General features: G+C 37.6%; 1 protein-coding gene across 7 annotated transcripts in view; it reads left to right on the forward strand.

Moving 5' to 3' along the window:
- Positions 1-16,819, forward strand: part of SHANK2 (SH3 and multiple ankyrin repeat domains 2) — a 515,992-nt gene that overhangs the window by 138,985 nt on the left and 360,188 nt on the right. For all 7 annotated transcript variants that reach the window (XR_011337489.1, XM_069857381.1, XM_069857383.1 and 4 more), the window contains one exon: positions 3,605-3,718. Coding sequence is in view for 6 of the 7 variants with exons in the window: in XM_069857381.1 (XP_069713482.1) it covers positions 3,605-3,718 (114 nt within the window). In the remaining variant the exon portion in view is untranslated. The remainder of the gene's footprint in view (positions 1-3,604; positions 3,719-16,819) is intronic.

Raw genomic sequence — 16,819 nt, forward strand, 5'->3', positions numbered from 1 at the left:
TTACTAGAACCTTAAATTTTACTCTTATAACATCAGTTTCTTGTTGTAATTCATGTTTTGTGTAAAAAGGCTCTGGCCTGCTCTTTGCCATAGCAACCACATCTTTTGTTTTTCCTAAAGGCAAAAGGAAGAAAATACTTGAAATTGTAACACTTAATTATTAATTTTGGGAAAGTTATCCTTTGGTTTACCCTTGTTATGTCCTTCAGAAGGGAAAACGTCGATTAGAAACCCTCTTGCTGGTACTAAATCATCTATTACAGTGTGACGCTTAAGCACTATTGTGAGAGGCAAAGACAGAAATTAAGTCCTCATTCTAAAAAAGCATTCATAAGTACAAAAGATTAATTATATTTTTTTATTTATCCTTTCAGTTCCCAGTTGCCCACATGGAATATATGAAGTGTTGCCAGTTTTCATAGCTATGTAGATTTTTATGGCTCTGGCTCCTGCTGCAGAATTTCTTACTAATGGCACTATTTGAGATATCTAAAAACATTACTTCCAGTTTTGTGGTAGCACAGAACCATCTAGATCTCACCTTCCATATCTTGAGGATTAGACCATATGTGCTTGTCCTCTATCTCGCCAACAATTTGTCCCTGTCTCAGCACATCAGCTGTATCCCTGGCTACCCAAGGGTTGCCTCTTCTGTCATCTTTGTGCCTTTTGCAGTTCCATCAGGCTTTCCCTTCCTTTCTTGGTGCCCATAATGATGTTTTTCCTTGATAGTAAATCAAAAGGTACAGTCATTCTGTTTCTAGCTGTAATCTCTAGGCGGGGTTGTACCAGAACTGTGAATGCTGTCTGCATTCCAGCAACACCTCATTTTCCTTCTACTGCTTTTCTGTAGACTTCAGGCAGGACTACACCCATTTTTGCTTTGCTCCTGCTGTTCGTAATCAGTAATATTTAATAATTCGTGTGAAATGATCTAAAGCAGAACAGGTTTCGCTCTGTAGCAATCACTTTTTGCCTTGCATTCACAGATGGACTTATAAAAGCAAATTTTATTCCCATCTTGATTTGGATGCCATGACCAGGAACACAGTAAATTCCTCCATGGATGTGAAATACCGAACGTCCTTCTTACAGTGCAAATGCTTCTTGGAGATGGAAACAGCCGTGTAATTTGGAACTTCAAAACAGCAGATCTGACAGATTAATAAAATACTGAGTTAGGGAAAGCTTTCTTAATCTCTAAGTAGTTTTTATTCTTCCTGTCTTGCTAGTTTTTGGCATGAAATCAGAACTGAGATCCGATGCAGAAAACTCTCCTCAAAAGCCCCTAGTTACTTGCAACAGGAATCTTTCATTGTCTCACATTTGGAAATCTCTTTTGGCTGGAGCCGTATACTCACTTTTATGATTTGAAGTTAAATCAATGTATGGTAGAAACCTACGATAATGATAATATCTATGTGTTATTAATTAAGTTTTCCTGCTTCCTTATCTCATCTATAAGAAGCGCACTATTATGTGAATAGAAGTTACATTGTTCAAAATATATTGGAAGCTGACGAATACCCGATACATATTGGATGAATGAATAGGGTTCTGTTTTATGTAACACTGAATTATCAGATTGACTTTGTGTATTAATGTACATTTTTATACATTTTCAAGAACAAGTGGAATTCAGGAACACAATTTTCATTAATTATGCCCCAAATTTGTTTTTATTAATATTTTTATCTATGCATTATTTATTTTATTAATACAATCAAAGCACAGATCTGGTTTCCATAGGTGTTGGGTAGCTAAAAGAAAAGGCATACTAAAAATTTTTATTCAGCTTAAGTGTTACTGTAGAGCTGATGTTTTCCAGGGTCAGAGCCCTCCCCTTTATGCCATAACTACCTAGGTAGGCATAGTTTCCTCATCTAGATCAGAAATGTGCTTACGAAATTATGCATTTGGGACCCATCCTGGTGTAGGATTTTGCCTTAAAAGGTCTGTTTCCTGGGGCTTAATATGTATCATTGACAGTGATGTGTAAATATGCAATTTATGGAATCTATATCTCTGAATTTACTACATTCAAGGACTTAAAACTGGCGTATTTAAAACCATTTTTGTATCAGATATCTCTGTAAATAGATGGCGATGCTCCATAATACCACAAATAGCTTCGGATTGCATTAATGAAAAACTAGGTAAACATTGAATTTCAAAGGCAGTTTTACTGATTCTAACCTGTTGTTTGTTTGATTTCTATCTCACTTGGTAGCAGTGTAAATCAAGTTCAAATTCAATGCCATTGAGTCACAGCAGTTCTACTGATACAGAGTTCAGTTGCAGTCAGGGGCAAGGACTGCAGTTTTAAAGCCTGATAAGGTGTGTTTCAACAGTTTCGGAGATCATCAAAGTAGCTCTGTGCTGGGTAATATCCTACCATACTGATATACCCTGCGGAGATGTTGTCGCAGGTCTTGAAAACCGTATGCATAGAGATGTGCTTGGGCTAATTAGCCTTGATTTTCAGCAGGACCAGTTAGCTTGGCTGGCTTAGCGAGCACACAGCTAATGGAGCTGTGCTGCTTCGACTTCCATGTGCTTATTTTTCGGTAGCTCAGGGACCTCTGCACCACACATTGTGTTTGGTACAGATGTACTCTGAGGAACTGTATTGTATGCCTGAGCTACGTTCCCCATCAACCTGTTTAGAAGAGCTAATGGTGGTGGTTTTAATCTACAATGTCACCTTTGTTTCAATATTATTGTTTAGTATGTTTTTCTTAGTATATTTATGTTCTTGTAATATACGTTAAGCATAAAAAGATTTGCAGGAACTTCTGTAAAATTAATTTAAACACAATATTTAGCAAGAATTTAGGATCCTCCCATTATTGTAATTCAACTCCAATCGCTTATTGTCAAGAACATGCATTATTGTTCTGCAGTCTTTTGTTGCAATCCTTGTTGAGTCCTAAGATGAATATCACGGTAATTAGAACTACAGGATAAAGCTTTTCCTCCTATTGGTGAATCATTCTCTTCCCTATTGTCGCTGACTTCTATTGAGAAGAATCATTGAAATGTTTCAAAAGGCATCTACACTGTGTATTGCACCCATGGGATATTTGAGTGTTTGCTGTATACTCAAACTGTTACATCATATTACTTGACCTACATTTCAAATGGAACTACCCACTAAATAAAATAGCTTATTTCCTTAGGAAGTAGAAAATACATGAAATATCAAAATATGTGTTATTAAAACCCAATTTCAGTGTGGGTTCAGTTTCACAATGTAGCTTCAGCACTTCAGCTTAATTTGAACTGGCAGGACAAATATTTTTGGTCTTACTATGAACATGCATTTACGCCTGATAAATGCAACAATGAGAAAACTGAAAATGGAGAGAATTATGTGAAGACCAAGGAAACTTGTGCCAGAAATACAATTGGGAAGACACAGGGTGGGTTGCATTTAGAGGTTACTCTCTGCCCACTTTTGTGGCACCAGCATTTGAGTTATTGTACAAAGCTTGCTTTGGCCAACAGGATATTAAATTATTACTGAGTGTGTTACATAAGGAATCTTGGTATTTACATGAGAAGAGGAAGAAGTCTAATGCTTCTTATGTCTCTCTGCATTTAGTTTTAAGCATCGGTGAAGGTGGATTCTGGGAAGGCAGCACCCGAGGACATATTGGATGGTTTCCTGCAGAATGCGTTGAAGAAGTTCAGTGTAAACCAAATGAAAGCAAACCAGGTAATTGGATCAAGTTCCTGTTGAATCCTAACAATGATAAATGTAATGGGTCTGTCCAAGCAGAGAGGCAGCCGAGATGGTATTGTGTTATACAGCTGTACGTTTGTGCGAGACTAGAAACTGGAGAATTAAATGAAGCTGAGCTGCTGAATTAAAAAATCAAGATGGGTTTATTGATCAGATTTTACTGGATGCCGTCCAAGCAAACGGTCTTTGTCAGAAGGGACTATGCTGAGAAGTACTGCAAAAGCTTTTACACAGAACCCTATGCAGACATTTTGTAAAGCATTCTGCTGTGTTTTATTTTCTTATAGCTATAGACGTGTTTTGGATTTCTGATGTATTGATCACGAACTTCTGGCATTGCACAGGCAATGCACTAAAATCGATGCATCACACAATTTCCAAACATTATTATTTTAAGTATGTCAGGGAGGGGCAATGGGTATAAACTGGAGAGGGGCACATTTAGACTAGACATGAGGAAGAATTTCTTCACTGTGAGAGTGGTGAGACCCTCTCCAGGTTGCCCAGGGAAGTTGTGGCTGCCCCATCCCTGAAGGTGTTCAAGCCTGATCATGGCAGGGGGGGGTTGGAACTAGATCTTTAAGATCCCTGCCAACCCAAACTATTCTATTATTCTATGACAAACTGAACAGGTATGCTTTTCTGGAATAGAATGCACTGGACAAGATAATCATTCCAGACTATTAAGGATTTGGAAATATTCATATGATTTGATAATTATTTTGGTTGTAATGGAAGCTCTGGTAGGATGTTTAAAGGAATAAAGTTTAAGGAATGAGCACAGGAGGAGGCAAAACGTTAGCTTTTGTAATATGAAAACTTTGAAAGAATGAGGGAATGAGGCACCAGGGACACTGCTCTGGATAACTAAACACTGTGTGGAAAGGTTATACTTTGTTTTCTGTTTCCCTATTGAGAGAGCAAAAGAGGAGGCAAAACCAGATCTAATATTTGGAGAGAATATATTTAGGCTCTGACAATGAGGAGACAACAGTTGTATTGCTCTTCAGGAGGCTTAAAAACCAATCAGAATTTAAAGATGGAGGAATATTAAAAAAAAAGAGGAAGATAGAGGTTGGAACTGGCAATCTAGAAGCAGTTCTCAATACTAGATGCAAAAAGAGGATAGGAAGTTGTAATTCTAGTGAGATTTCATTTGTTGGAAACATTATGGCAGATGAATAAATTCAGTCAGCATGGGATATGAGCTGCGGAAGAGCCATGTGTGAACTGTTCTGAACATCCTCCAATAAAACCTTGTGGTCACTTGACTGTGAAATGCTTCAGAAATATGTAGTGTATATAACTAAGTCTTCTCTAGCACCTTTCTTGACTCTATCATGGCAACTCTGTATTAAATTTGAGCTGTGCATTTGTCTCCAAATCTGACAAAAATTCTGGGAAGGGACGTTAAGTGAAGTTCTAAACTATGAAAGAAGTTTTGCAACTTCTTTATCTACATATTGTAGTTTTGAAGAGACAATAACCTAACTTGTTTGTCACAAATCCTAAAGCTCTTTTCAAGAAATACTATATGAAGTCAGTTCTGTTGATGACATGGTTTCTTTAATATATGATGAGATTTGTTTCGAGCAAAAATTTTTTCTGTCATTCAAAGTTAAATGAAAATTAAGAAAAATTAGGAACAGCAAAAGGATTACCAAACCTGGAAGTTTGAAAAGAATATCAACAGTAACATCTGACAAATTTTCTGATGTGAAATTATGAAAAATTATGCCATTTGTCTGCTGAAACACCTAAGCATTTACTCTAATTTATACCTATTGCATACTATGGTCTTTCTGATTTTTTTTCCTATTTGCTTATAGTGTACAATGAATAACAATGTCAACATAGATAAAGACTTTAAATATAGAATCATAGAAAGTCCTGAGTTTGAAAGGACTGACAAGGGTCATTGAGTACAACTCCTGTCCGTGCACAGGACAACCCCAAAACTCACAACATGTGTCTGAGGACATTGTCCAAATGCTTCTGGAATATTGTCAGGCTTGGTGCCATGACTGCTTCCCTGGGGAGACTATTGCAGTGCCATTCTTGTACTCCAAAAAAAGATGAAAATGTAATTAAATAAGCATAAAATGGACCCATTTTCTACACCTTTGAACTTGGGCACTCACATATTTTGCTGGGATGTCTTGAAGAACATCCTGCATTCGGGAGGCACAAATGAGGTACAGTGCTTCTCTGTCTTATGCAGTAGAAGTTGGAGCTGTGAGTATGAAGTACATGAAATCCACAGTGTTTGCCATATTTTTACTGAAATATGGTACAGACTGAAAGCTGCTGATCACTGAATTGCTCTATGCAGTCAGCTTCCTTCCCTTTGCATAGGAAACAATGGAAATGAAAGAGGAGAGCTTTATAAGCAAAAATCAGGCAGTACTCCCTCTGAGTACAAATGCAAAAGTAATTTAGAAAAATGTGTTAAGCATGGTGAAATGATTAGAAATTAAATTAGGTCTGCTGGGATTGCTGAAAGAACATCAGCTGAGAAACATCACAAACTTGTGCGACTTGCAAGAATTTGCATCATGGACTTTGCAAAGCAGCAGAACTTCTTATGATAATGATTTAGAAAGTAGATCATCTTAATGTGTAGGAAATGAATCTCAAACTCAGCCTTTTTCAAACCAGCAGCGCAGTAACAATTCTTTCCTCTAAATGAGATTTAGGAACATTTCTTCAAACAGCTTCCCTTTGCTATCAAGTTTGAATAATAGTGTTTAATAGTAGCTTGTCATTTGCATGCCATGAATGAAAGAAAGAGAAATAGTTCTTGGAAAAACAAACCACAATTAAACACTACATGCCCAGTAAAAGTGGCAGGCAGGTGTTTCATGTCATGCTGATGTATAATCTCACTTCTGAGACAAGTTCAATTTTCAGGGAACTTCATTGCTGTCCAGCCTGTTCTGTGGAAGGAGGCATTACAGACCGGCACCTGGTTTCTGTGAGCTCTTCAAAGATATCACGCTAGCTTGGCAAGTTCTCTTTTCAAAGAAAAGATCACACTGACTGGCATTAATTCCAGATCCTTTCTTCAGTCCTTCAATAATTGGGACTTGTAAGAAATATTCCATTATTTTGCTAGGATTGATGCTAGGCTTGTAGGCTTTTAATTATCCAGGTTGTCTCATTTGCCCTTTAATAACACTGGCATAGGACATGCTGCCTTTCAGTCTCAAGAAGTTTCCTTGGCATTTTGGGATCTAATGAAAAAGAATAACAAGAAAGACAATCATTATCAGTGGTCTGCTAAGTTCTTTTGCCTATTTGTGAACAATTTTTTGCCTGTTGGTGAACAATTCTCACGCCGCCTCATTTTAAGTAGTGTCACCTTAGCAGCCAGTTTTAACATTTTCCAGAAACGTTCGTGGAGTAAGAGTAACCTTCAGATGAGGTTGGTACAGCATCTTGCTTTTTACCAATACAAAGACAGAATACAAATGTTACATATTTCTTCTTTGTCCGTGGACAGTTTTCCTGTGTTATTCAGGAATGAACCAATTCCGTTCTTGAATTTCTTTGCATTCCTAAATATGTGAAAATACACTATGTTTCTTTGTTGACTGTTCTGGATAGATTGAAGTGTATTCTGTGCAGGAGAAGCTTGATTTGTATAAAATACAACTTAACTGCAACCTGTGCAAATGGGAGGCACTACTTTGCATTAATAGACAACAGGATTTATTAAATAAGTACTGTAGGTACTGCAGAGAATTGAAGATAATGTTGGATGTCTGGCAGCAGTAGTTTTCATTTGCATGTTCTCATATACTATGTGACATAACTTTGTTTAATTTTTCTACCTAAAAATAAAAGCAAGGCTTTTCGTTTTACCAGTGTGTTCATCCCTTAAAATTCATTATCCTTCTTAAAATACTAAGAATTCCTACCTAATACCTTCCAATGGGAAATCAAATACAAGAAGAATCTGTTGTCCATAAAATCATCTGTCGCATTGATGGAAGATACAGTCTTCTTCTTCCTACTTAAGTTGTTTCCATTTGATTTTCTTCCATCATTGGGTATTACAGTGACTTGAGAGATTTACTACAAAAGTGCTTTCTGTTAGACTTTTGATATTATACTCCATGTCCTTCAGAATTCAGAAATATAGATTATCTGCTTGGTCGTAACAGAGGTGAAGTATAAATTTTGCTTGCAAGCTAGAAGATATTTTGTCTTTATCATTTATTATTCTTTGCTCCAAAATGAAGCGCCTGAAGAACTCTTAGATTTTACAAATGACACTGAAATAAAGGCACACTCAGCATGTCTTTTATTAATTCTCACTGTCTTTCAGATCTTGGCCTGCTCAGTGCAGCTGTCCTTGAGTTCTGTGCTCATCTTTAATATGGTCTTTAGGGTGACTTTGCATTCAGTAGCATATTTCATGCATTCATCTGCCTTGTGGCTTTAGGGCACACATTATTAGCAGTTGGAGTTGCCATTGTTGTAGAATCATAGAATGGTTTGGGTTGGAAGGGACTTTAAAGATCATGGAGTTCCAACCCCCCTGCCATGGACAGGGACACCTCCCACTGGATCAGGTTGCTCAAAGCCTCATCTAACCTGGCCTTGAACTTCTACAAGTACTCTGGGCAACCTGTGCCACTGCCTCACCACCTTCACAGAAAAACATTTCTTCCTAATGTCTCATCTAAATCTTCCCTCTTTCAGCTTAAAACCGTTACCCCTCATCCTGGGAGTTTATTTCAGTCTAGGTCTAATCTGGGCGTGTGGCTCGTATGACTGTTAGCAGTTGTTCAAGGGCTCATTTTTCTGTGAACGAATCCAATTTGCAGTCTCTGAGGTCTGCTCAGTCCTGTGGGCTCCAGCAGAGCAGGCAGCACTTACAAAGCATGTTCCTGGCCCAGATGAAAATGCTGATGTAGATGCACCCATGCTGACCTCTAGTGTCACTAGTGCTCTGAGCAGACACTACCTAGCATATAAACTGAGATGTCTCTCTTCAAATATCTGTACTTAAACGTTCCACATAGTTTACTCCTCAGTGTCCAGCAACTTGAAAAGATATTGGTAGATTATCCCATATAGTAGGGGTCCCTTGCCCATTTATTTTTACTTGTGTAGTCATATACAGATGTTATAAGCAGAAAATGCAGCATTCCTTATCCAACATTCCTGCTGGATTTCAGAAGTAACCAAGCAAGTCAAAGTTGTGTTGAGAAAATGAATATTTTCCTATGCAGGCTGCTGTTTCTGAAGTATAGAATATTCTTTGTTCCACATCCTTAGTCTTTAACACTTTGTGCATTCAATAAAAACAGGTTTGTTCCTCATTTTCACCCTCCCTCTTTATAATTAGCACAACGCCTTCCCAGACAATCTAGTCAGGCAAGCTGCTAGAAAATTGTTTTGCCTCCTTGCAAAAAAGCAAAGTGCTTTACTGTGTACTGGTAGCTAGTAGCCGTTCAGTCCTCTTTTGGGCAAGTGGTGTGGGACACGTTGTGTCTGAAAGTTATCTTCCCCTTGCCTACCAGGACAAGGTTTCTTTCTCCCATCCTCCTGGTACACTGTTAGTGGGTCCCTGGCACAACTTCCACTTATGCCAACTATTATTCTTCTAAACAGTACCCAGATACATTTCAGTGGACGACGAATGTTGGTGACTGTTCTGGTGTCAAGTGTTTAAAGAGCTAAGAAGTCTGATAGGTTGGAAATATGTGCTGACTTAACAGTGCAGGCTATGGCTGGACTTTATACGGCACAATATAAAGAGAACATAAAACAAATTAAAAGGGGGGAAAAATGGGCTTATCATTGTAAAAAGTGGTATGATGTGGATACAAATTCAGCCATTTGAAAATGGATAGAAAGCTGAAGAGATTTATATTGTATCTTTGTAATTTCCTAAATGTGTGACATGTAAAGAGCTACGTTTATTGAAATTTTTCCATGCTTGTTGAGGAGCATTGTCCAACCATCAAACTCTGGTACCCAGAGCTCAGGCTCAGGGGTCAAACTCTATTCAATAAGCCCCCCTGCCTTGAAGGATACTGTGCAAAGCTTTGACTTCTGAAATGTTCTTTTCTAGCTTGCTTCTATGTTTTGCACAACAAACCACGTCTCGCATGATTCTGAAAAGAGTCTTCTTTTGATAAGTCATTTTCTGCCACAAAATATAGAATCATAGAATCACCAGGTTGGAAGAGACCCACTGGATCATTGAGTCCAACCATTCCTATCAAACACTAAACCATGCCCCTAAGCACCTCGGTTTTAAGCTGTTCCTCAGGTACAAATTTGTAATTAAAAATGTGAATAGGTGATATCCACAAAGATACCGTGTTCTGCTTTATGGCTTAGAAAGATCAGGAATATGCTACATACTGAATTTTTGGATAAACTTCATTCCCTTCCATCAAACAGTGGAAAACATGCTTTATACTGCAACAAAAAAAATTAATGCGAAGAATTAGATCTGAGATGCTGGCAAGCCAGTCCACAAAACTCAGCTGACACAAGAGCACAGTGCAATATTATTCAATAAATTCTGACAACTCTCAATAGCTGAGGATGTAAATCAACTCCACTTTTTTTGTCTCAAGTAATGGAAATTTAAAGAATGAACCTCAGCAAGTTTCTGCACTTTAGCTTTGCTGAGTGAAGCATTTGTGTTCTCAGCAATGATAAACAGCAGTTTGGGAAAAGAATTCTAAATGAATCATCACTCAATAATAATGCTAATTTGGAAGCAGAGATAACTTGAGAGCTGCTTTTGTCTGCAAGCTGGTGAGAGGATGGAGTCATATGCTTCCCACATAACCTGATAACGTGCCTTGAAAGACCTTGCATTCTTCCAGTCTTGGTCTTGAAGCAACAGAAGTTTCTTACTCTAATAGTGGTACTTGTAAGCAATGCTTTGGAAGACTGAGTTTACCAATTAAAGTTGCGATCAGCTCCTCTTTCTCAAATGACAGTGGCTTTTCTTTGCTGATGATATGAGTTTGGCTTCAAGAAAGAGTAAAATAAAGTATTCTGTGACAATAATTCCCTAATTTATCTAGAGCTTGAGTGGAGCAGAACACAAAAACATGACCAAATAATTCAAAAAAAGGCAATATAAGCCTAGGTCAAGAGCTTGTAAAGGATGCAACCCTGTCTACATCGTTATCTCTGGATAAGTAATTTTTAATTCATAATATTTTACTGTCTCGTCTCCTAAGCTGAGATGGGCTTCCTCCCTCTCACTCTGATTTTCATGCTTGCAAAGAGCCACTTAGGAATTACTCTAATCAGCTGAAAAGGAGCAACACAATTCTCTAAAGCATCGATATAGGCTAAAAATAAATTATACAGCAATATAAAACTAAACTTACGTTAGCAAACTCAACATTTCAAATGCATCTGGGATGGCTGATGTGTCAAATTGGACATGCAAGTGTAGATTTTTTCCTTTTCTGATTCTTTCTGCATTTTTTTCCCCCAAAAATGTCTGTCAAACCATGTAGGATAAAAAAAGTGCAAACTCTAAGAGTCTCAAGAAGAATGTAGCTGCCATTATATCATCTTCCTTTTACTTCCAGTGATGTACTCACATACACTGTTCAAAATCACAGTCCATCTAGCACTAAGAAGCAACTTTTAAAGCCTGAGAGGGGATAGAGATACCCAAAATGTCTAATGTTACAAATTACTTTAGCAGTATGAAAAAGATAAAGGCATAGAGTGAATGATTTATGAAGTGATGCAGCCTTCTGAGGAATTTAAGCCCAATTACTGGTTTAAGACAGGATACTTCAGCCTGTGGCAGAGTTTGAGTAGCCCTGTTATGCAATGTTCTAACAATCTGGAAATAATACTTAATTTTCTGATTGTGGAAAGTGCACACATTTCTTTTTCAAACCATCAAAGTCGGAGGTCAAGTTATGAGAGTTTTAATGAATTTGACATATCTCGATGATTGCTAGTAGGCAAAATTCATTCGCTTCTACCTTCTGGAATTTTGGAGAATTTAAAATTTCATAAAGAGTATGTATCTTGATAGACTATTTTGTTAGTACAGATTGTTCTTTTCCTTCTTGATTAGAGGTATTTCTTAATATCTTATCCTATAATCAAATATACTTATCTTTGCTCTTGCTATATATGCGTTAAATTATAGTAACAATAGATTTTAGCTTTTATTTTACATCAAAGTTCTTTTTAACTTCTCTGGTGCATCTATGCAAATATTATTTATATCAGAATACAACTTCTGTTAGAAGGCATATATCAGGATTAAATAAAGTGCCATATTTCTTTTAACTCATTTCATTTAGCGTAACCTAACACTTTTTAAACCCATTTACTTAAAATGGCTTGCATAAAGTAAGGCAAGGCTTAGATCTAGGCATACTCTGAAAGTGTTGATCACTCATCCTTTTCTTCTGTTTTCTCCTGTACTAAATGACACATTTGGGTTTTTTCCCCTCTTATTTTTAATGGTTCAGATAAAAGGCTTGACAACAGAGGCTGAAAACTCTTTGAAACATTCCCTAGTTACCTGAGATCAAATTTGTATTAATTTAAGGAAGATGATAGAGCATCTACTTACAGTAATGGCAATACTGGAGGTGATCAGGAAAATGATACCTAAATAACAGCAGCTGATAGAAAAACCATATTCTGATCTTAAATTATGTCACTGCTTTTTGCTTCCATACCTGCCTGCAACAAAAGAGAATGGAAGGGGGCTTCTTCCAGCTTTCTAGAAGATCTGCTAATGCCTGGTGGAGAGAAAATGACTTGATGATATGCTACTCAGTGACAGTAACTGTTCATAGTAGAAGCAGCATGAAAAACAAGCATGTAATTTTGATTGATTAAAAAAACCCCAGTTTTTACATTACCTAGCACTTGCCAATTTTATTCTATAGTGTGAACCATGTAAGTGGAGTATCTCCCTTGCTGGAAAGCTCTGCTGATTTTATTTCAGATAGGTAGCAAGGGGAAGCTCTGGTGTCTCACCTTGCCTTGGGAACTGCAAACCTAGACTAGTGAGGTAAGGGGTTTAAAGTGTAATTTCTTCAAGAAGATAATTTCATTATCTTGGTCACATTTCATCTTGGTCTCAATCAACTCCATGTGGGAAGCCCCAGATCTTACTGGTATCTGAGGTGGCCTTCAGTATGGTCACAGAGCTTGCAGATAACCTGCCTCTGTCCTTTTTTGTGCCTGCAGGGCAGAGTCAGAGGAGACAGGTCAGCATCAGATTTTCTGTGGCAGTGCTTTTGAAGGCTATGCCTCAAGTATTGGGCTTTGAAACTCGCTGTACTTATTCAGACTATCAATATCCCAGAGTGCGTCTTTTTAGCTAAGTGAAAGAGCATCACATCAATACTGATCGTTTCCAAGCCAGGAATAGGTTATTTGTCTTCAGGTAAAATAGACAAACCTGACTAAATGTTTCTAATTCTGAACTCACTAAAGGTATTGAATTTTAAATTGTAATGGATCTTGGCTACGTTATTTATAAAAGCATGTTTGTGTTTGGAAGTGAGTTTGGAAATTTGGTTCTGCTTTATAATTTGAAGTGACAGATGCCCAGCAACTTTCTTAACCCTCAGTTCAGGCTACAATTCACAAATATAAAACATGGCTGCAAAAGTTAAAATAATTTGTGGATGATTTACAATCCAAAAAGACTTCAGCATATTGTTTTGGGGCTTTTTTTGTAGCCAAAAGTTCAACTTTGATTATACAAAAATCACAGGAAGCTGTACAGTCTTTACTTGATGCTTATTAGATACCTTATTGTCGTGGTTTAATCCCAGCCAGCAACTAAGCACCATGCAGCCACTTACTCATCGCCCCCTACCCTCAGCAGAATGGAGAAAAGAATTTTTAAACAAAGAGTAAAGCTCATGGGTTGAGATAAATACAGTTTAATAGGACAGCAAAATGGAGTGCTAATAATGATGATAATAGAATATACCAAACAAGTGATGCACAGTAAAATTGCTCACCATCCAATGCCCAATGCTTTTCCTGGAGTGGCAGTTGCTGCCCCAGACCAGCTCCTCCAGTTTATATACTGAGCTTGCTGTCCCTCTGTCCAGTTTGGGTCAGCTGTCCAAGCTGTGTTCCCTCCCCAGTTCCTGTGCACCCCTGCCTTCTCACTGGCAGGCTGATGTGAAAAACTGAAAAGTCCTTGACTGCTTAGTGACACCTGAAAACATCAGTGTGTTACCGACATTATTTTCATTGCAAATCCAAACCATAGCACTTTATCTGCTACCAGAAAGAAAATTATCTCTAACCCAGTGAAAACCAGGATGGTAATACTCATATCAAGCACTAGTTTAATGTAATCCAGAGAGACATTTAAAATAGTTAGGACTTTGGCTGCTTTCCTGGAAATAATATAAGAAATTATATTGAATTCCCTGTACAACACGTTAGTAGTTTAAGGAAATTAAATACAATGTATCCTCATTTATCTAAAAATTCTTTACATTTCACAAATTATAGTTTGTGGAGTAAAGGTTAACAAGAAGTCTCTAAAAGCTGTAACATTACCTTTTGGCTGAACAGTTAAAATTTTGGATCATATGAGTTAAGAGAAATAGTTTTTCTCTGTTGGACACATTTGTGTGCAATAATACACTGCAGGAGACGGAAGACAGAAGTTAGGTAACAAAAGTAGAAATTTTTGCAACCACATTGTAATGAAAGACTGAGAGCATTGGTGTTTCAATATGAGCTGGAAATGTTCATGCCTGCTGTGAAAGCTATGCATAGTCGAAACAAAAATGGATTGGCAAAATAATCCCTTCAGAAACCAGCAACATCGATAAGAGAGAGCTGGAAAAAATCTTGACACTAGAAAGGAGGAGGATGTGTTGAAAAATGATCTATGTCGTGAAGCTGCCTTTGCCAAAGTCCACTTGCAAGAGGGAAGGGGAAAGAAGGGGTTTCATGCTTTTAGCACATCTTCACTTTGAAAATTGTTAGTTGGAAGGTTCCTAAGCACAAGAATAACCAAGTATTTGTTAGTTTTTAAATTAAGTTAAAGTTGCTGCAGACATAATAACAGATGCTTTTACATGGCTGCATATAAGACTGAGACTTAGCACTTTATCAGTTGCTAAATTAACTAAAAAGTTTATAGTACTAATATCTCCATCTTGTAAAATGTGGTCTGCATGATCACATCTTTTCCATTCAGATTTTGTGCAACAGTGTTTTCTTTGTCAACTACATTTTTTTTTGCTTGTTTCCACTGCAGTTGTAGTGGCACAAGGCTTTGTGTGCCTGCATTTTGGACTGAAAAGGAAAAACATAATGCTTTAAAAAAAATAGTTTTTAAGGCTCTCCTGTAAGCAGATTCACTTAGAAAAATGATCAATGAATACTGGAAAGACAGGAAACCCATCAGTTGATCCTGCATAGAACTACAGCCTGAGTCAGCTGCCTGATAACGCAGCAATTATCAAGGAGCAAGAGATAGCAAGCACCCTGTACTTTGCAGTAATGAGCTAGTGGCAATTGTAAGGCAATTAAAAACAATTAATCCTTTCCATGATGGTTTTGTAGTATGAGTGCAGTTTACCTGGCTGAACAGACCGCAAAGCTGCAGTGGGGAAAGATTTGTATCACCTGGCTGTATGAGTTTCTATGGTACTAACATTTCCAGCCAAGCTCATCACTTTCAGATACCTTTCCACCTTTTTAGTACGTCTGTGTGCGTCAAACATTTAGCTCCTTCCATAAATTTAGGGATGCAAGCCAATTCTTTGCTATTCAAATTTAACAAATCAAAATTAAGAAGCAGAAGGAAGGATGGGAACAATGTCGTTTATTTGCCATCAGAATTAAACTCCATGACAGCAGATTAAGAAAAATATTAAGGAAAAACCCTTTTTGAATTGGAGCTACTCACTCCATTCTAAATGTTTTGTCTTTCAGTAAGTCAGAAAACTGCTTTTTTTTCTGTTCTATTAGCATTTCTTAGTCAACACTTAGAAAAGAAAAGAAAAGAAACAGTTGTATTCCTCACGTCAATCCCTATTTCCCTTAATTTACCAGAATAAAACCTGTGATTTGGTTTGGTCTCATGTAAGACTTTGAGGCTTTAGTAGGCCAGTGGTTGAGGGGAAATGCATATGCATATATATATACATATATATGAGGGAACTGGGGTTGTTTAGCCTGGACAAGAGGAGGCTGAGGGGAGACCTCATCACTCTCTGCAGCTCCCTGAAAGGAGGCTGTAGTGAGGTGGGTGCTGGTTTCTTCTCCCAAGTAACAAGTGATAGGATGAGAGCAAATGGCCTCAAGTTGCACCATGGGAGGTTTAGATTGGATATCAGAAAAGATTTCTTTACTGAAAGAGCAGTGAAGCATTAGAACAGGCTTCCCAGGGAAGTGGTGGATTCACCATCCCTGGAGGTATTAAAAAAAACATGTAGAAGTGGTGCTTTGGGACGTGGTTTAATAGGCACGGTGGTGTTTGGCTGACAGTTTGACTGGATGATGTTAGAGGTCTTTTCCAACCTTAATGATTCTCTGACTTTATGATTATACATATATATATATGGATTTCACAGAAGTTACAAATCTATCTTGCTAATATTTGATCATCCAAAGATAGGATACAGTTACATGCTGTGAACAAAAGTCTACAGGAAGAAACAATGCTAGGACTTATTTATTTTTAAGAACCAGAGGATGTTTAAAATGTAATAGAAAGACTGACAATTTTTGCGACGTGCTTGCCCCAGAAAACAGAAAGGCAAGTTGTAGATAGGTGCATTGATGACTGCTGTGGGAAGAAAAGCTTAGATAAAATCAGAGAAGAGGTACAAGGCAAGATTGGAATAGAAATGTAATCCTTCAGATTTCTCTCTTACCTGGCAGGTACCATTATGATCCTAGGTATAGGCTGTTAGCCGCTGATGAAATAATGCACAGAGACAGAAGGAAAACTTGGCTGAGAAGTGAAACAGTGAGTCTGGAGATAAGGAGCCCCTTTGGCTGGGAAAGGGAATTGCAATGTTGCTGGTTTTCTTTGGTGATAACATCTTGATATCTAGACTGATT

Source organism: Phaenicophaeus curvirostris, chromosome 5 (assembly GCF_032191515.1).
Source record: "Phaenicophaeus curvirostris isolate KB17595 chromosome 5, BPBGC_Pcur_1.0, whole genome shotgun sequence".
Taxonomy (NCBI): domain Eukaryota; kingdom Metazoa; phylum Chordata; class Aves; order Cuculiformes; family Cuculidae; genus Phaenicophaeus; species Phaenicophaeus curvirostris.